The sequence below is a fragment of the Gymnoscopelus microlampas genome, assembly GCF_963454915.1.
Source record: "Gymnoscopelus microlampas genome assembly, chromosome: 9".
Lineage (NCBI taxonomy): Eukaryota > Metazoa > Chordata > Actinopteri > Myctophiformes > Myctophidae > Gymnoscopelus > Gymnoscopelus microlampas.
In genome coordinates this window covers 44,608,451-44,629,084 of record NC_139946.1, presented here as the reverse complement: position 1 = coordinate 44,629,084, position 20,634 = coordinate 44,608,451, and the positions used below count along the sequence as shown (strand labels likewise).

At 43.4% G+C, this 20,634-nt stretch overlaps 1 protein-coding gene across 4 annotated transcripts in view; it reads right to left on the bottom strand.

Moving 5' to 3' along the window:
• Window positions 1-20,366, bottom strand: part of hps3 (HPS3 biogenesis of lysosomal organelles complex 2 subunit 1) — a 30,542-nt gene extending 10,176 nt beyond the window's left edge. The window contains exons 1-17 of one of the 4 annotated variants that reach the window (XM_084067947.1): window positions 20,152-20,366; window positions 19,386-19,443; window positions 18,197-18,405; window positions 17,764-17,835; window positions 17,165-17,258; window positions 16,159-16,232; window positions 12,738-12,950; window positions 12,139-12,199; window positions 11,728-11,816; window positions 11,426-11,543; window positions 6,686-6,839; window positions 6,448-6,530; window positions 6,075-6,249; window positions 4,996-5,077; window positions 3,925-4,082; window positions 998-1,106; window positions 50-327 (exon numbers count right to left, since the gene is read on the bottom strand). In XM_084067947.1, coding sequence (XP_083924073.1) covers window positions 50-327; window positions 998-1,106; window positions 3,925-4,082; window positions 4,996-5,077; window positions 6,075-6,249; window positions 6,448-6,530; window positions 6,686-6,839; window positions 11,426-11,543; window positions 11,728-11,816; window positions 12,139-12,199; window positions 12,738-12,950; window positions 16,159-16,232; window positions 17,165-17,258; window positions 17,764-17,835; window positions 18,197-18,247 — 1,811 coding nt within the window. In that variant the 5' untranslated portion in view covers window positions 18,248-18,405; window positions 19,386-19,443; window positions 20,152-20,366. Of the gene's footprint in view, window positions 1-49; window positions 328-997; window positions 1,107-3,924; window positions 4,083-4,995; window positions 5,078-6,074; window positions 6,250-6,447; window positions 6,531-6,685; window positions 6,840-11,425; window positions 11,544-11,727; window positions 11,817-12,138; window positions 12,200-12,737; window positions 12,951-16,158; window positions 16,233-17,164; window positions 17,259-17,763; window positions 17,836-18,196; window positions 18,406-19,385; window positions 19,444-20,037; window positions 20,055-20,151 lie in introns of those variants that run through there. The other 3 variants (XM_084067946.1, XM_084067949.1, XM_084067948.1) reach the window with 3 other exon arrangements.
• Window positions 20,367-20,634: the final 268 nt, after the last annotated feature.

The window sequence follows — 20,634 nt, the reverse complement described above, 5'->3', positions numbered from 1 at the left end:
ACTTGGCCTACGTATATCGGTCCATTTTGCTAAATTAAGAGTGTATTGCCTGCTGAAGCAGTCTCCAAGCTGAGCGCAGTTCTCCTTGAAGGCATCCTCGAGTTCTCGTCTTTCTGTCTCTTGGTCTGTGTGTCCGTCCATCTGCGTGCCGGTGTCTCTCTCTGCATCGGTGCAGTCTGTGTTCTTCAGCGTGTTGGAGGGCTTCACAGAGCTGGCCATGGGAGGCTCCAGCAAGGCAGCACGAAGGAGGAGGTGGGCTTCACTGAGGAGGTGGCAACAGCTCTGGGGCTGTGGGTTTGTCTCTGCGTAACGCTGGCTATATTCAAGCTGAGACACACATGCACACACACAACACACGCACACACAGATGTGTGCACAAAATGACACTTGGGCGTTAGAACACATTCAGAGAAATACAATACGAACATTGTATACACAAACATTTACACACAAACAAAATTACACTCTTTCACACTAGTGGAGACTTAAAAAAAAATGAAGTCTTAAACAATGGTTTAATTAAGACAAGGGTCTTCGAGAGAGATGAAGCATGGACCCCCACTGTATTGTATAAAATTGTGTCTCCGATTAAACTTCTTATTTTTTACTTGGTCTGCTCTTTTTTCCCTATACACCTATACCTCTTTGCAAACAAATAGCCGATCTACAAGCTCACAACGCCTCGCAGCGCGAGGCGTTGTGAGCTTGTAGATCGGCTATTTTTGGCTAAAGTTCTCCTCAGAAAAGGGATTGCTAGGGTTCAAGTAAAAAATAAACAAAAATCATATCACACAAAGATCTGTAGTAACTCTGAGGACCCCCTAGGGGTCCCGGACCCCCTGCTGAAGACCCCTGGTTTAAGAAGTAGTCCACAAGTGTCTTAGCAGCGCGCACGCGCTGGGGTGTGTGTGTGTGTGTGTGTGTGTGTGTGTGTGTGTGTGTGTGTGTGTGTGTGTGTGTGTGTGTGTGTGTCAGTCTGGTGGTATAGAGTGTATACCATCTCATGATAGAGTTCCATTGGGGAAACCGTGTCGATGACATAGAGGTTCCAGCCGTGCCCCACACTGCTGGCCTCTCTGGGACGAGAGCTGGCCCACTTCTTACTCCTGGAGGAGTCAGAGGACACACAGAGGACAGGTAACAGGAAGTACAATCACATGCACAGAGTTTAACCCTTTAGTCTCAGAATCAGAGAGCCGTATAAGAGACTAGCACGTCACTAGCATAGACTCACCCATTGTAAGAATGGAACGCGGAAATGCTCTGTCTATCTCAATGAGGAAGTTCCAACGTTTGGAACTATACAGCCCATAGAGGCCCGCCTTGCGGCGAGATCAAAGCGTGACGCGACTCTCTGTCTTTTACGGCTCTGCAGAATCCATACTCAACACATACAACCTGCTTAACCCATTAAGACCTGAGGCCGATAATAGCGAATTAGTAGTTCTCAAACTTTTCCGTGCCAAGGGTCCCCAAATTGATATGTATTTGGCTGCACGGACCCCATCTCAAAATGTTTAGTGACAGTGTTAAAAATGTCAAAATTATTCAAACTTTTTCAAACACTTTCAAGATTTTAAAAAAATGTTCAAAAATAGCAGATATACAAGCTCACATTGCGGCACGAAGTGACGCGCTGTGAGCTTGTATATCTGCTATTTTTGAATAGCCAACGCTAAAATCTTTCCCGGTTTTAATGGGTTGACAGCGTGTTCAGCAGGACATCCTTATCCCTTCTCTGTCTGCGATACACAACACTTACGGATTATAGCTTTAAGGATGAACACCCAACAGGTTGATTGTGTTTCTCAGATTTCACTGCTGTCAATCTATCTAAAATGCTGTCATTATAATTGAAATGTAGTACATGAATGACCAAATAAATAGAAGATAAATGCTATTTTAGAACAGACATGATACTGGTCTATTATTTAGGCGTCTTCCAGGCGTTACATTTTATAATTAATAACTGAAAGGGTGACATTCAGATTGTCTGCAGGACACATAGAATATGGTTTACTACCACATGTTATACTTATAGAGCACATTACACATCATCTGAGCCAAGTTATACCCTGTTGTTGTTGTTTTAGAAAATGTGTACATATACTGTACACTAGTCAGCACATACACAATGCAATGTATTGTGTTTAAATAGTATGCTTTGTACACTGTAATCAGGTCGTCATTGTAAAAGAGAGCTGGCTCTCAATTGTCCTTCCTGAATAAATAAAGGTGAAAGAAAGAATGCACTGTCAACTGTTAAATAAAAGCCACCACACCAGAGAAGAGGGGCCTTTAGTGTGACTGCAGGTACTTCTATTATGATGTAGATGTTATCCCCACACCAGATAATCATCATTATTATCATAATCATCATCATCATAGGATAGAACACTGTCTAAGGTATTTAGACAGGTTTTATGCTGCTACATAAAACATATAAACGAGCAAGTTACAAACACAACATGACCGGACAAACAGTTAGTGAGCCTGAGGCTCAAGGCAGCACTCTGCTATAACTCTGCTGCTTGTTAACTGGCTTATTGGATTAACAGTTTCATGTGACGCTCTTTGAGAAGAATTTGTACTGTATGTGCGTGTGTGTGTGTGTGTGTGTGTGTGTGTGTGTGTGCGTGCGTGCGTGCGTGCGTGCGTGCGTGCGTGCGTGCGTGCGTGCGTGCGTGCGTGCGTGCGTGCGTGCGTGAGTCTCATGTGTCACAAGACTCACAGTGAAATGAACTTTTATGAACTTGCCCAAGCAGCGGTATGTCTTTGTGTGCACTATTCCAATGGGATCTGTAAGTGTATGTTAGGACCAAACCAACCAAACCAAACGTGATTAGTTATAGTGAGTACATAGTCACACGGCACGCCAAGGGCAGTTAGGCAGGTTAGGATTGACTGAGCTCGGGGCAGGCTGGGACTATAAACAACAGGGAGTCTCTAGACCAAGCTGCAAAGTCAAACAATACCACTTAAAACATCACAAAAATGTAGTCTAAAGATGTGTGTCTAAGATTTGATCATTATTGCTATCAGAGTATTTGTGGCTTTTTGAGATGCTTAGCTAGAGTTATCAGTTGTACATTCTTGTGCTGAAAGGGGACATCATGATCTTGCAACACTGTTTTGTGACAAAGAGAAGATTACTGGGATCGATACCAAACACTAAAACTCATTCAAAGGTCTTATACAAGACAGAAACAGAATTCATTTATCTTCGAGTTTAGTGATTATGGATATTTAACTAATTATTATAACTGAATAATTTTCTCAGTGTCACTTTCTTGACGTAATCACCAATAAATTGACTATCACTGTGCATTATGATTGCAATAAATGTCACCAATCAATGCTTTAATTGGAGGTTTCAGCCACAAAATTCTAAATTGCAGTATTGATACTTTTACTTAAGTAAAATATCTGAGTACTTTTTCCACCACTGATACATAGCAGTTCAAAGGAGAGTGACCACTGTGGCCGGTGACGGAGTGGCGTTGCAGCTTGGACAGGACGTGGCAACTGACAAGGGGGGTGGGGCTCTTACAGGAAGGGCGAGAAGGGGCGAGACAGAAGGCTCTCCAGAGCCGGCGTGGTCGAGGGATCGAGTCCCACCGCCAGGAAAATACCGGTCAGCAAGGTGTGTTCTTTCAACTCACTACAATAACACACACACATACACCCTAGATAAAACACACACGTAATAAATGCATGTTCGTGCACACACAAACACAAGCTCACACCTTCAGTGTAAACTGAAGCGCATCGTAAGAATAAGAACTCAATGCTTTATGTAGAAGTGTGTTCCTCTATGTGTTTTGCAGTGTATTGTGTGTGTGCGTGTGTGTGTGTGTGTGTGTGTGTGTGTGTGTGTGTGTGTGTGTGTGTGTGTGTGTGTGTGTGTGCGTGTGTGTGCCATACATGCTCCTGCGCTGTGTGTTGCGTTCGGCCTCCTCCGGTGTCTCTGTGTCTGCGGCGGAGAACAGGATGACATGGCGGTCGTACACACACACGGAGCGCAGGCCGATGAACAGCTGCATCCTGAGCGCACACACCTCCAGACTGCAGGGCGGACAGGCCTTGTGAAAGAAAAAGAAGCATTCAGCGGGGCGAAGCACATTAAAACAGAGATAGTGTCTTACATGTACCCTATTAAAAGTTGTGAATTTATATGATGGTATAGGAAAATGTTCATTTTTAGCCCACGACCACCCAAAATAATCATATTTGAACTGGGGACCCCCTCCCCTGCAATTCCAAGCATTGAAAAAGTGAATTGTAGGAGGCATTACATTTTGTTTGACTCGGTTCCACAGATAAATATTGTGAAAATAGCTAAACTACAAGCTCACAATGCCTGACAACGCGAGGCGTTGTGAGCTTGTAGATCGTCTATTTTCAATTTTTTTTGCCCTTTTCTTATATTATTTGACAATTTGGCCATTGTTTGACCAGTTTTTATAGTTTGTTGATTACTTTTGATGCAGTAATGGTCTTTTTTTTTATTAAAAAGGTCTTAAACGTCCTTAAATTGTCACTTTACTGTCATCTAGGGACCCCCCCAAAAAGATGTGGGTAGGTTGAGAACCACTGGTATATGCAACAGTAAAGCGATTTCTGGTTAAGACATTTTGCATTCAAGTACAACATGTTTTTTTAGAAAGTGTTACTAGAACTTGAGTGTGCAGTGAAGTCCACTAGGCAGCGATTACAATGAAGATTATGTTGTTGGTCCTGTTATTTGGGGGTCTTACTAGTAAACAGGTAACATGGTTGTTGTTGCTGTACAGTACTATCTAAAACGGCTGTCACTAGTCAAAAGCTACTGAAGCACACTTAATACACAACATAGAACATAGTGGGGATTTAGGCTTATCAGCCCTGACTGTTGCCTGATTACCATGAGGTAACCAATACATGTTTAAAGCAACAACCTTATCCTTTCTAGACGTTAATCAATCCCCCAGGTAAGTATCGTTTAGGAGCTCCTACCCGCATGGTGGTATCAATGTAGGGGTCTTCAGCTCTGGCTGCAACTGCTGCACAGCGCACTGAAAAGCACTGCAGCGCATTCCTGACATGCACACAAACACGCGCACACACACACACACACACACACACACACACACACACACACACACACACACACACACACACACACAATGAATATCAATTTCATATTAACTGGGAACATCTGGAGAGCGAGAGTATTAATTAATTAACACATTTTGAAATACTAATCATTTTGACCTTAGTGATATAGCACATACTTGGTCATAATTTTTGCCAGAGGTTAATCTCATAATGTACCTACCAGTGCCAAGCTCTTTTTGTTGTTTTTTTGTTTTTTTCATGTCGTCATAGCCCCCGCTAAATCCGTTTAAAATCCGCGTTCATTTGGTTCGACACAAACACGGGATCCGTGAAAAACAAAAACAAAAAACTGCGAGCCGATCCGTGCCTCCATTTTGAAGTTACATGCGAGAACGTTAGACAGGACGATGCGGTGAGGAAAACCACAAGGGAGATAAATCGATTCTAAGCTGATGCCTAGACAGGAAACGGATGCGAGCGAAAAAAACGGAACCAGTATTATTCCGTTTCCGGTCGGCCCCGGAACCGGAAATGGGTCGAAAAAAATTCCGGAAAGTGCACTTTTTCGATTTAACATGGGAAATGCGAGTCGCGTAGATCTACGCGACTGGCACGCTGCGGCTTTAAATCGGTTCGCGTAGATCTACGCGTCTGGCAGTCAATGTGTTAAGACCTGGGGCGATTCTTAAAAAAAAATCTAAATCCTAACAGTTTTTGAAAAAAAAACAAAAAAATCTTTTTTTCAAGATTTTTCAAAAATAGCAGATCTACAAGTTCATAGCGCGGCACTCAGTGCCACGCTATGAGCTTGTATATCTGCTATTTTTGAATAGCTAAAGACATCTAAAGTGGCACAGATGCGTTCCAGGTATCAATGGGTTAAACAGCATTATTACAAGTCATGGTTTTTGCTCGTGGACAGAGTCCATAGAAAAGCTGGATGAAACACAATCAAAAGATCAAAAGATCATACTAACTTGGTGATGACATGCAGAAACTGGTTTGTAAGCACCGCCTCCAGGGCCTTCTCTGGGTACTGATAGGCTGAGAGCAGCTCGACTCCACCCCTCAGACTGTAGAGATAACCAGTGGTGGGGAGGGAGAAGAAGCAGAACACACAAGCTGGCTCTTCATCACACACCGACTGCTTACCTACAGGAAGAAATGGAGAGAGAGGAAAGTAAGAGATAAGGGGGGGTGGGGGTTATGGCAGAGAGACAAGATAAAAGGAGAAAAGAGCGAGGGGTGGATTGTAATTACAGTAAAAATCGGGGAGAAATAAAAAGGGAAAACAGAAAGTTATTTGAGAGATTGTTCAGGTGTAAAACCTCTCGTTCGTGTTATACTCACTAGTGAACAGCGGGTGGAGCTGTAAGGAGTGGAGTCTGGTTTCCTCCACACTGCAGCCCAGAAAGAAGTCTGGAGCAAAACGCCTGTAGCAGACAATGACAGGATGAATCTCATAAACAAAACACATACTTTTGGGACTTGTTTTCAATAATAGTTACAATATCTCACATGCAATACTGACTAAAATAATGTTAAAACTGTCCATGCTTAATCAAAGCATATGGACAGACAGACACACCTGTACAGAACATAGGACAGTGTATATTGACCCTTATCCTCCAGCCCAGTTTTTTCCATGGTAACCAATAAGCCACTCTCTCTGGCTCGGTCGCCTAACAACTCCTGGTGTCGTGGGAGAAGCAGGAAGTCAGGTGGATCCTCAACGTGATCTACTGGTAAAACACGCGCGTGCGCGTGCGCACACACACACACACACACACACACACACACACACACACACAAAGGTGAAGGGTTTTGGGGGCATTTAAAAAAAGGTTTTGGTCAGCGTGAGCGAACCCAAAGATCAAACTAGAGAAAGTGCTCCTCGGAGGTAGGTTATTGTGGCCTCCTGTTGGCGCTATAATAGGCCAATGTGAAAAGGGTGCCATTTCTTCTTAGGCCGTTCAATCGGACACTGTATTCATGATTTGAGGCATTTTGTTCCAAAAATGTATTCTGTTAAATTAGACCTGCTGGTGGCGCTATAACTGGCCAATGTGAAAAAGGTGGTATTTCTATCTCGGCCTAGTGGGAATGTGCGTGCAAAATTTCACGGATATTGCACGCTGCGTTCATGATTTGAGGCATTTTGTTAAAAACGGACCAATCCTGCAAACTTTGGAAGCCAATGTTAGCCAATCAGGATGGAATATGGGAAATCAGACAGATCCGTGTTAATCACATGACTATAGAGATACTGTGTACCGATTTGCGTGAGGTTTGGACAAAATCTGTAGGAGTGATATCCAAAAAGGTATTTTGCACAAATCGGCCTTCTGGTGGCGCTTGTAGAAAACATTCAGGGCATATTTGCCAGCACTAGCCTACAGTATATATGAAGATCCCCATAGATGGAGACAATCGACCTGCAAGTCGTCATAGAGACCTAAACGTGCCATATGTACGGAGTCTGACATCAGCGAACCCTTCCCAGAAACTCCATGTATAGACATAACCATCACGTCCAGGACTGACGTCATGGTCCCATATTTGGGCATAACTGACAAAGGCAGCTCCATATAGGGAGACGTCTGACACTATTTGACATCACCCTAGTGATGTCAGGACCGCAAGCCAGCAGTATAAGAGAGGCTCGACACACCTCGGTAGGGCAGTCCCAGCAGCGACTCCGAGAGAGATTAACCACTAACGGAGAGAGAAGCATCGAAGAGATTCCAGCAATAGTCGATTGCCACAGCCTAAAGCATATTCGCGAAGTGGCTTGGGATCTGGTTAAAGAATCAGTCGATGATGGTTTCTATAGCGCTATAACAGGCCAATCTGAAAAATTCAGGCAGAAGTTCGGCTTTGGTATCCAGGGAGTGTGTGTGTGCACAGTTTCACAGCGGCCGGGCCAATGGTGCCGGAGATTAGCTGTACACAGACGGACGGACGGACGGACAGGGTGCAAAACATACTCTCGCCATGCCTTTCGGCCTGGCGGAGACAATTAGATATTCTACATAATGACATCATCACGCAATGACATAACAAAATCGTCATCACACAAACGTTAATTTTCCTTTAAAATGAATTGTCCATTAAACTAAATATCATTTTGCTACTCGTACCAACACATTGACCTGCCTTCAAAAAGCTTGCTCTGTAAATTAGTTGTACTGATCCACAGTGGTGCCGTTGTGTGAAATGTTTCGCTGGACGATACATCTGAAAGGAGGACATGAGAATTTCGACCATGCTGCTGTCGTAGTAGGACACAAGCTGTACTCATTTGGAGGATACAGTAACCTGAATAAAAGTGATCAGATTGATGTCCACATCTTCAACACAGTGTCTTTGTGCTGGAGCAAGTTGCCCCCAGTGAGAAATGGAAGAGGAGAACGTCCTGTCGAAGTTCCTAACATGTGCTACAACCACACAGCTGTTCTGATAGAAGATTTGGTGTATATCTGGGTAGGTTTTCCTTACTGCAACATTATTTATACATTCGATGTTGACACCAACATGTGGTTCAATCTCAAGGTTTCTGGAACTGTTCCAGTGGCAAGGGAGTACCACTCAGCCTGTGCCTTGGGGAAGGTCATGTATATCTATGGAGGAATCACCCAGCTGACTGGACGCACTAATGACATCTACAAGTTGGACACCACCACAATGGTCTGGTCTCTAATTAACACCAGAGGAACTCCACCACCTTTTTCATCAAGTCACTCTGCCACCATCATCGGGACAAAGATGTTTGTATTTGGGGATGTGGGGGTCTACAACAACAACATCAGAGTGTTTGACACAGAGACCAACTGCTGGCTGAGCACACCTTCTGCACAGCTTCTTTCAGAAACACCCAGGGGGCATTCAGCCTTCGCCTACAAGGGACAATTGTACATATTTGGTGGCTGGGGCAGGAACCAGGACTTCAAGGCTATGTGGAGATTCAATCCAGAAACCTTCTCCTGGACGAAGGTCGAGTCCAAGGGGAAAGGCCCCTGTTCAAGGATGCATGATATGTGCTGTTGCTTGGTGGGAGATCGTATCGTGATCTTTGGAGGATGGGCGACACCTGATGATCTGTACGTCTTAGACTTTAGTCCTAGTATGAAGACATTATGCAAGCTAGCAGTTATTCAGTACAATCTGGAGCAGTCTGAACTCCCACACAACATCAGGTGGGAACTCGCGGCCATGAAATATCAACAAAAACAGAACACACAAGAAAATTTGCTCCTCGGTCTCCGCCAGGTCAGGTAGGTTATCGTGGCCTCCTGTTGGTGCTATAATAGGCCAATGTGAAAAGGGTGCCATTTCTTCTTAGGCCTTGCACGGCAATCGGACACTGCATTCATGATTTGAGGCATTTTGTTCAAAAAATGTGTTTTGCTAAATTAGACCTACTGGTGGCCCTATAACAGGCAAATGTTAAAAGGGTAGCATTTGTTCCTCAACATAGTGTGAATGTGCGTGCAAAGTTTGACCGCAATCGGACGCTGCGTTCATGATTTGCGGCATTTTGTTCAAAACGGGCCACTCCTGCAAACTTCAGATGTGAATCTTAGCCAATCAGGATGGAATATGAAAAATTAAACAGATCCGTCTTGATCACATGACTATAGAGATCATGTGTAATGATTTGCGTGAAATTTGGATAAAATCGGAAGGAGTAATGTAAAGAAATATGTTAAGTCTATAAAAGGCGGCTATAAAAGGTTGCGCTATAAAAGGCAAATGTGAAAAATGCAGGGCAAAGGTTTTTCCTTGACCTCTAGGGAGTGCGCATACAAAGTTTTACACAGATTGGTGTAGTTATAGGTAAAAACACGAATCGGGCTGTTATAGCGCCACCATGAGGCTGATTAGAAAAATCTCGAGTGGCATTTCTTCCTCGGCATAGTGGGAATGTGTGTGCAAAGTTTCACGGAAATTGCATGCTGTGTTCATAATTTTAGGCATTTTGTTCAAAACGGAGCAGTCCTGCAAACTTTGGAAGCCATTTTTAGCCAATCAGGATGGAATATAAAACATCTGAAAGACCAGAAGACCAGACCAAAATCTGTATGAGTACTGTGAAATGTTTTTTTTTTGCAACAAGCGGCCTCCTGGTGGCGCTATAACAGGGCCATGTGAAAACATTGGGGCAGAGGTTCTGAATTGGCATCCAGGGAGTGTGTGTGCACAGTTTCGCTGCGATCAAGCCAACGGTGCGGGAGATTAGCTGTCCACAGACGGACAGACAGACAGAAGGACGGACAGCAGTGGCTTACCCACCATAGAGGCAAGGCAGGCGGCCGCCTGCCCAACTAAAATCTCGCCACACCTAGAAAATAAAGTAAAAGACTGACAGACAGCGGCCGTCATTCACGCGGGCAGGCAGCCAATCACTACCGTATCCATTCAGCAGAGCGACCCGCGCCTATAGTGATGCAAATCATGTATGCCATTGTCTTCATGGGGTACTAGGAGTGCCAGGAGTGGGGGTCTGGGCCATCACCTGTACTCACCTGGCATAAAAAGTACACGCAGAAGTACAATGACAACCTCTCGCCTAGTCTGTGTCTCCTAGCGTTTGAGAGAGATTTAACTGAAGGTCTGAACTACGATTCAGTTATAGATATTTTCAAGGGCAGCAAGCCCCGTCGTCTCATGTTTTGAGACATCACTACATGCTTGAAAACTATTTGATTTGGCTGTTATTGTTACTGTTGTAATCGCAATGTTGAAATGAGTCAATCATTTGTGCAGGACATCATGTTTGCCTTTTCTGTAATGCTGTTTTTTTTTGAATAAAAATGCATACATTGATTATACTTATTATTGTTTTTATTAACGTTTTTCGGTTTTGTAGTCAGGTAGTGTTGTTGTGTTGTTAACTTGTTTCCCCCGAGATTTTCCCCCGAGTGCTCTGTCTCCCCCCGAGTGCTCTGAATCTCGCCTGCCCTAAATGTAATTTCTGGGAACGCCACTGACGGACAGACGGACGGACGGACAGGGGGGAAAACATACTCTCTCGCCATGCCTTTCGGCCTGGCGGAGACAAACAGCACAAAAAATGGAAACAGTCTTTAGCAACAGTACATTGTGCCCTATGCAAGCAACTACAGGCCATGAAGGCCCATTACAAATGATACTGTAGTGTCAACCATGTTGAACATTTAATCTGGATCCCAGGCTCAAACACACTTTGGGAAATGATTAGAATAATCCACAACGAAGGCACCATGTGTGCCAGGGTAGCTACTAACTCATCGTTTTGTGGGTAGTCGCTGATGAAGGTCCTCCTGAGAGTGATAAAAGGTGCTATTACCTCTTTGGTATTTCTCTGGGGATTCCTCCGTATTCTTGGTGTCAGGGGTCCCATCTAGTCTGAGGACCAGCACCTCTAGCTCTGCCTGAACGGCCACGTACGCGCCACACAGGGCCACCTATAAGGAGGGCAAATAAATGTTGGCATAACCGATAGCAAAGCAGCTAACATGTCACAAGGTCTATTTGTACTGTCCCTGACAAAAACAAATAGATCTTCCAAGAATATACAGCAATTGTGAGCTGTGGCAAAATGTTGCTCATAAGTGCAGAGAGGAGAGGACAGACTAAGAGAAGGTAGACCTGATCAGGTAAAATTCCAGTAAGATGCAGGATGACAGAGCGTTCAAAATCCAGGACAGAAAAGTTGGGGTTTGGACTGGAGTTCTGACCTAGGAGGAGGAGAAAACAAGGAGAGGTCAGGCTGGTGGAGGGAGCAGAAACCAAAATGGAGATACTCATAAGAGAGTCAGCTGTATTTTCTCTGTTAAGTCATACTTGTTCAGATACAACTCGGATGCAACTCAGTTTGAGATCAGGACCTAATTCCATTTGCTTTAGTACAGCAATTATTGCTTTATTTTATCACAGATGATCAAATAAAAATAAAGACCTATGCTTTGTCTGTCATTTATTTATCTATTGACAACTGCATTCAGTTCCATAGCATTCATACTTGGGGTGTACAGCATATACCCTCTCCGTGTGAATTACCTTGGCTCTGACTGGAGTTCTGTTGGGAGCTCGGCCAAAGGGGTTGAATGTTCTGCTGGCTCTGTTTGTTAAGATATATCATTACAATATTTTAATGTCAAACAAGTGATAAAAATGGCAGCACTTGCGCATGGAGACCCGGGTTAGAATCTAGGGTAGGACATGAAACTTAGTGCAGCTTTTAATACATTTAAAAGCACAGACTGATATGAAAAGTCTAGCTGACAATAGTCCCTGGAGAAAAATACTGAATTATGAACAAAATTCTAACGTAAATGACTTACTAATGGTGTTTTGAGTCAATGTTTAGCCAACATTGACTCAATTAATCTGGTAGGTTCGGTAACATTTTAATGTAAACAAATACAAAATTCCCAAATAAAGCCATTAATAGGAAAATGGAATGGTGAATAAACTGACGTATAAAATGACGTAAAATGACGTATTGGCGCCGGTATGGTCTCTGACCGTGTCAGCCGAACAGAAAATCATGCTATTAGACCCCCTTTTTTTTAACGCCATCAAATGAAAACAATGCTTTTCCTCCCACTATTCTGGCTGCTGCACCCCCCTTCCCCAATAAAGAAACCCATCCTTACCAGGTTCTGCTGGTTCTGTCTCCTCAAAGTGAACAGAACCAGGGTGCCGGCACAGCCCACCACAAGGTCCCCAGTTAACGTGCAGCACGCCACAGCAAGGGGTCGCACCGACATGGGGATCTCAATGATCTCCATCTGAGTCCCGCCCCGCACAGACGCTCCGCGTAACAGATGTCCTAACAAACGCACCCCGACACGGGCTTTCTCCTCCGCCTGAGTTGATACAGAGAGAGGAAAAGACACAAGAATAGAAGAGGAGATAGTCGTAGATCAGTGGTTTTCAACCATTTTGGCGTCAAGGACCCCCAAATTGACACATATTAGCCCACGGACCCCCAGTTGAAAAGACTAGAAGCTCGCCCCCGCTATGCGGGGGCGAGCGTCTAGCCCGCGGCCACGCCCACGTAGCGCCCGCGGCCACTTGGCAGCTCATATAAGTGGCGTAGCGTCCTGAGGGCCAGTGGGGCCGTGGCTCGGTCAGTGAAGACCCTGTAGTGCGGATGATATGTGGCATAGAGGGGCAGATTGTAAATCCCCAGAGGAAACATCCGTGGGCTACCATTGGTTCAGCGATGTGTGCGGTCGCCCTGCGGCCCCTCCTCCTCCACCAATGTGCAGTATTGAGAGCCCTGACGTCACAACAATTGGAGCGATGGGCACTGCACTCTGGTTGGTTAGGGTACACCTAGGGCCCAGGTAGAACCCAGTTAAAGCCTGCATGGGCAAACCCAGTTAGGACCCGCCTTGGTCCCACATAAACATGGCTAGTTGGGGCCCACCTAAGGGCCAGGTAGAAGCTACTTATAGCCTGCATGGGCATCGCAGTTGGGACTGAAGTGGATGCCGCTGACATTGCTGACATGGGGTCCATATGGTTTAGCCCACCTTGAAACCATATGGGAAGTACGCTGGCATGCAGGCTGGAATGCAAACGCTGCATCATACCTGTAGTGTGTAGTTTGATGTTGTGTGTGTAGCAGATATACCTGCAGTGTGTAGATCAATGTCCATATGAAAGTCAATGCCCAGCAGTGTTTTTTTTTTCTCCAGCAGAGTTTCTAGTGTCTCTGTCTCTCTCTGGAAGAGGTTGCACATGAACTCTGCAGCCGCACTGAGACGCTCCAACACAAACACTCTGACATTAGGCTGCTGTTTGTCCAAAAGACACAATATGTCCTCTCCCACCGACGTCATGTGTTCATTTATCGACAGCCGTACAGACTCCTTTTGACACATTTTACCTCGTTTATCCAGCTCTCACTGACTCTCCACATCGGGCTGTTATAGCGCCACCATGAGGCTGATTAGAGAAATCTCAAGTGGAATTTCTTCCTCGGCATAGTGGGAATGTGGGTGCAAAGTTGCACGTAAAGTGCATGCTGTGTTCATAATGTGAGGCATTTTGGTCCAAACGGAGCAGTCCTGCAGACTTTGGAAGCCATTTTAGCCAATCAAGATGGAATATGAGAAATCTGAAAGGGTTTATTTTTTAATGACTGTGGAGATACTGTGTACCGATTTGCGTGATGTTTGGGCAAAATATGTAGGAGTACTGTGAGAAAAGGTGTTTAGCAAAAAGCGGCCTCCTGGTGGCACTGTAACAGGGCCATGTGAAAGAAATAGGGCAGAGGTTCTGAATTGGCATCCAGGGAGTGTGTGTGCACAGTTTCGCTGCGATCAAGTCAACGATGTGAGAGATTAGCTATCACAGACGGACGGACAGGTCTTGCGCCATGCCTTTCGGCCTGGCGGAGACAATAAAAAAACGAAAGTAAAGGAAATTACCATTTCTGCAACAAAAGTAGTGAACAAACTATACTATAAAAGCATTGGCCACATTGTCAAATAATCTAAGAAAGAGGCAATCATGTAGAAAATAGCCGATCTACAAGCTTACAAAGCCTCTCAACGTGAGGCGTTTCGAGCTTGTAGATCTGCTATTTTCACAATATTTACTTGTGGAATGGAGTCAAACAAAATGGGGGGGTGCCCAGATCAATTACGTTTATTTGGGGGGGGGGGGGGGGGGGGGGCGGCCTGAAAGGGTTGATAAGCACTGCTCTAATTGGAGCGAAATTATCTGAAATTACTACATGACCATAATGCAGCCTAACATGCGTTGCACGGGGCGGTCCTGCCATTACGTTAGTTACTGTAGTTGCTGTGGAGCGACATAGTTCTCCAGAAGACACACACAAACATACACCATCTACAATGGACTAACTGAGCAGCAATATTGACATTCACCACACGAACGTGCATTGTTGACAAAGTGATTGCACAGCCGCTGCAGGCATGACAACCACGTTAGCGTTAGCTACATGCCACTATCACAGCTCCCTGTCCGTCGTTGCTGTGACTGAATGTGATGGCTACAGCAAGCTCTCTGCGATGTCATTGTCTGGAGACTGCTCCTGGCATGACACGACCAATGAGAGTGAGCGCTGTCGTTGTTGCTAAGATACGGTGGCGTCACTGCCCCATAGCTTGTAGATCTCTCACACATGATTGGCGTAGGCTGCGTTGCCAGGTCTGACTGTTTGTATAAGCGATTTTGGGCTTATTTGGGTGCACTTTTGGGCTCGTTTCCATAGACCACGGCAGCGCTTATTTCTTTCCCGTGACCGATGTGGGAAAAAAAGGTGCAAAACGAACCATCCGGAAGTAAAGTGCGAGATGAAATATATAGCACTTTTTGATTAGAGAAGGAGACAGATGTGAAGGTGGAAAATGGAATGTAGGAGATTATATATTTTTTCATGAGCGATTTTTGTAGCAAGTTGTGAGTGAATTGGGCCACTCCTGTGGGCGGGGGGCTGATTAGAACCATTGGGGTTTGGGAAGGAGACGCTCTCTGTTTGAGTGGAAAGATATGCCAGGGACTCAACCATTTATGTGTGTTGGGGGTCCCAATCTACACTGTAGTATCATCATCATCAGTGTTGTACTGTCGTAGATGATTGGGAAGTCAAACATGCTATAGTAGAGCTGAGGAAGAGCTACTTTACAAGACTTCTTGCTCAATTATTGGACTATTATTATACAGTATGTCTCCCTCCATCCCAATCATGTTGTGAATGAATGAATGGATGAATAATTTCATTTTTGTGTTTGGCTGTCTTTCACAGCCCATCCCTTACGGGATTATTCAGACACAATTTAAAGAACACAGTATTTCCAGTGCCGAAAAATAAATAAATACCACACACTGTATACAGTACATGACTCTGATCAAAAGTACAGTTTCGTAGTGTAATTTTCTAACTAGAGAGTGGAGGGGAAAAGACCATGTATTGTGTTTATGATTGGGATTTAACAATGATTTAAAAAATGTCATGTTGGAGCTACGTCCATGATAAAAGTGGGATGATTTAGAATGTAGGAGTTTAAATTCACTATTTTACACAATCATAGTGCCTACCTGACACCGCCAATTGGTGTACGCTCTTAGGTACGTGGCGTTGTTCTTCTCCTCAATAGTTACCAAGTAGTCTCCTAGATAGTTTGCAGAGAAAAGACAGGACTCAGTAAGAAGAGGGGATACTCATACTACTAGGCCAAAGTGTGTTCATTCATTCTCTCAATCGCATACTACACTAGCACAATGAATCCACCATTTCTCACCTACTAGCACACTGACACATTCAACGTTTAAACTATGTCATGTAGTTTCTATTTAGCTATGTGACTCCTAAAGGGGGAGAGAGGCAGGAGATCAGAGAGAGCGTTTAAAGGAACAGTCCCATACACAAAATCTACCAGTGTTATAACAGTTCTTCTCTTGCTGCTGTACTTTGGACCAAAAATAGAACTTTCAAGAGGAAAAGGTGTCATCCAGTTTCTGAACGAGAGCCTCAACAAAGTCTAATACCCTGCTTAACATGAGACACAACTAAGGATGGGACGATAATCGTTATATATAACGATTATTATCGTGATAAAGAACACTCACAATAATCGTATTGCAGAGATTTTAAGTTATCGTGAAATTGTCCTTCATCATACTGTACACTATGTCAAGTGAATTAGCTTTTGTTGAGCTGGAAATTCAGTACAACTTCCAAAAATAGCAGATCTACAAGCTCACAACGTGTTGCAAGCTTGCAGATCGGCTATTTTTGGTGAATGTTCCCCCCAGTATAGGGATGCTGGGGGTTCAAGTGGTTAAAACAAAGTGGCATTTTAAGTTTTAAGCATATTTTGATTATCGCGATAATATCGTTAATCACAATTATTTTCGCCACAATAATCATGACATGTAATTCATATCGTCCCATCCCCAGACACAACAAACAAACAAGTAGAAAACTGTCTCATCCTGTTCACAAGAGAGAGAAAGAGAGAGATAGAGATAGAGATAGAGATAGAGATAGAGAGAGAGAGAGAGAGAGAGAGAGAGAGAGAGAGAGAGAGAGAGAGAGACGCACCTATATTGCTGTGGTGGATGCTCTTCACAGTGCCCATGGTGGCAAAGCGACATATCAGAGGACATCCCTCCTGGTCCACATTGTAGGCCTCCACCTTGGTTTAGTTCAGTTTATTATGACTTCAGAACAACCGATGGACTCTGACATTACATTCCGTGCTTTTGCATCACACATACAATAATGGAGATGTACTGGCTTTGTTTTGTGTTTGATTTGTCAATCTGGTTGACAGATATCTAAAGTAACACTTTGATGAATCAGTGACCTTGACCAATGACATAAAATAACTCATGCATGGATCACTCATGATGCCATAAGGCACTGGCTGTGTGGTCATTGAGGAGCGTTTATGCCTTTATGAGGATTTAAATGCCTTGTTGGCAATATCACTGGGTACAAGACATCTAGAGGAAGGTGATATGATGATGATGTGCAGCAGTGCATATATAGGATATGCAAGCCATAGTCTTCACCCACTAAATGGCCGACTCATTCTGTATCAGGGCTCATCGTTTGTATTAATATATTTGTATTGAAATGAACAAATAATAATAATAATCATCATCATAATAATAATAAAAAGAAACAGCCAAACAGACCTTGCATCCTCCAGCAGCAACAACAAACAGGGCTCCTCCGCCACAGCACACCAGCCCGGGCTCCTGCTCCACCTGAAGAAGAGTACATCAGATAGATAGATTATATTAGACTTTCTGTATGTTCGGGGCTCTCCCCAGGCTGGCAGAAGGAGAGTAGCGCCCAGGATTACAAGCTTATAGGCAATTGGCACTGGGTGAAAAATGGGTTACAAGATCGTGGGATAAAAAAAAAAAGCGTATCTAGTCGAGTCGAGTCGAGTCGAGTCCAGACAGACAGACAGACAGACAGACAGACAGACAGACAGACAGACAGACAGACAGACAGACAGACAGACAGACAGACAGACAGACAGACAGACAGACAGTATTGTTTAAAATGTGTATTGCAAAGTAACACCCTTTTAAAATGAGTGCAGGCAGAACCTTTACTGACCTGTACGATGTGCTGGGATGCAAATGGATGGCAGTTGTAGACATGCACCATGTTTATTCCACACCCTAGTAGTGGCTTAGGTCAGTGGTTGAATTTAGCTTCACGGTGATGTAGTTCTTTCCCCCCTATTTCGGTGGTGTGCCAATCTAGCATCTACAATCCATACATTCAAGGCTGATCAGTGTTTCCAGGCTTCACAGCAAGACTTCCTGGAGGAAAATTCGGTTTAAAAATGTTTACGATTTAAACCTACATTATTCCATTTATAATACATTAATAACACTCTGTTATAAATGTGTATAACCATGTATGACAATGTATAACAATGTATTTATGACGTATTATAACTGCTGGTCAATCATAATGCATTATAAGCTCAGCAGAACAGCACATTGTAACTACCATAACTTAAAGGTAGGGTAAGTGATTTGCGTTGGTTAAAATAAGTGTTAAATAGCTCTATATTCTGATAGTACTCATTGCCATAGAGTGTTTGTTCAGTATTAGGAGTCTCCTTGTCTCTCCACCTCTTTATTATACAGAAAATGCATTTTCGTTTCAGTTTCAGTTTCATTTCCAATTTTATCCAACCAGGACAGAGAACTCAATCAGGATACAGATTAAACAAGTGAAATTGGAAGTGATGACACTAAGAAATGAGCATGCAAAATTGGAACTGGAACACTATACAAATTAAGCTTAAAAATGGGTACTTTCTCCTGATTGGCTGAGATTTTGACACCTACCGAAAAATGTATTTTCTGTTTATTAAAGAGCTGGAGAGACGGGGAGACTCTTGTTACTGAACAAACACTCTATAGCAATGATTACTATCAGAATATAGTATTTTAACCTTTTAACAAAATACTTTTTGTTTTAACCCAAAAATATCACTTACCCTACCTTTAAGAGTCAGTTACTGTATAAAGACACTTTTTAAGTGATGGGGGTCCCAGCAATTTCTTTTAAATTTAGCATCAGAATCAGTTTAACCACTTTAAAGCTATACATCGGCTATTTGAAAATAGCATTGTGAGCTTGTAGATCTGCTATTTTCAAAAGAATCTTGAAAAAAACATTTTAATCTTGTATGGGGGTCCCCCACTCCCCATGCACAAAATATTTTCTAATCTTAATTTTGGGGGTTCCTGACATTAAAAAGTTTGAGAACCACTGGTATAATACAAACCATAACGTTTCCAGTTACTTCGTCCTAGCAGCCTCTTTCTCTCCTCGTCTCGGCCAGCCTTTAATGTCAAACAGACAGACAACGATCCATGACTGTCATGACTGTCATGAACTTCAATATAGTGTTTGTACTTTCTCCCTTTTTGGCCCGTACATCTTCAGATTTCAAATATAAAGTACTGACCCAACCCGACCCCATGGCCACGGATGTTACAATTATGTACGGGCCCCCAGAAGTACCCGTATCTTCCGTATTGTTCAATAAAAAGCATTTTAATCTGATCGGTGGCAATCTTTGTTCATAGTTATAACGTGTCAGAGAGTGCAATACACCTCCCAACCGATAGTGCCGCGTAGTTGAAAGCATATGGAGAAAATACGAAGAAACTGGCCACCAATCGGATTAAAATGCTTTTTATTGAACAATACGGAAGATACAGGTACTTCTAAGGGCCCGTAAATAATTGTCACATCCGTGGCCATGGGATCAGCACTTTATATTTGAAATCTGAACGTCTAAGTAGATGTACGGGCCGTAAATGTAGATCTCCTAAAGTAATAACTGTATTTACATCACATAAATACACAACTATATACGTTGACATTCTAGGTATTGTTGTTCCTGTTACGTATGTGGGTGGGTCTAGTCTCACCTCTAATCGATATCACATGCGATAACTGTATTTATATCACATAAATACACAACTATACACACATAAATGTATTGTTGTTGTTCCTCTTATGTATGTGGGTGGGTCTAGTCTCACCTCTAATCGATATCACATGCAGTCTTGTGATGAGTTGGTTGGTCCAAATCAGAAGAAAATACACTTAAAATATAGACTCCATTTCACGCTCGTTCTGTGAATGCAGGTAGTGACACTTTGAATAGCTGTTAACTTGTGTCATTAACTACATCGGTTGTTGCCATAGAGTTATATGGTTGTTGTCAGCTTTATGTTTTCCCTTTCCATCCACTCACTCACGCTGCAAAGTAGGAAGTGGTCATTCAACCACAATAACGTTATGGACCGCCCTCTCGCGTCACCCATTGGTCTATTTTCCTGTCTGTTTTAAATTCAATGTTCTCATTGGTTATCGGCCTCTCGGGGCGTCCACCGGGCTCCGCCCAGTCGAATATACTTCAGCATTTTGAAATGCGCTATTTTTGGTTATATTTTATGTTTAACCTTTCATTTAAATATTTAGATTACTATTTGTTGCATAAGATGCCAGATGTTGTATTCGTA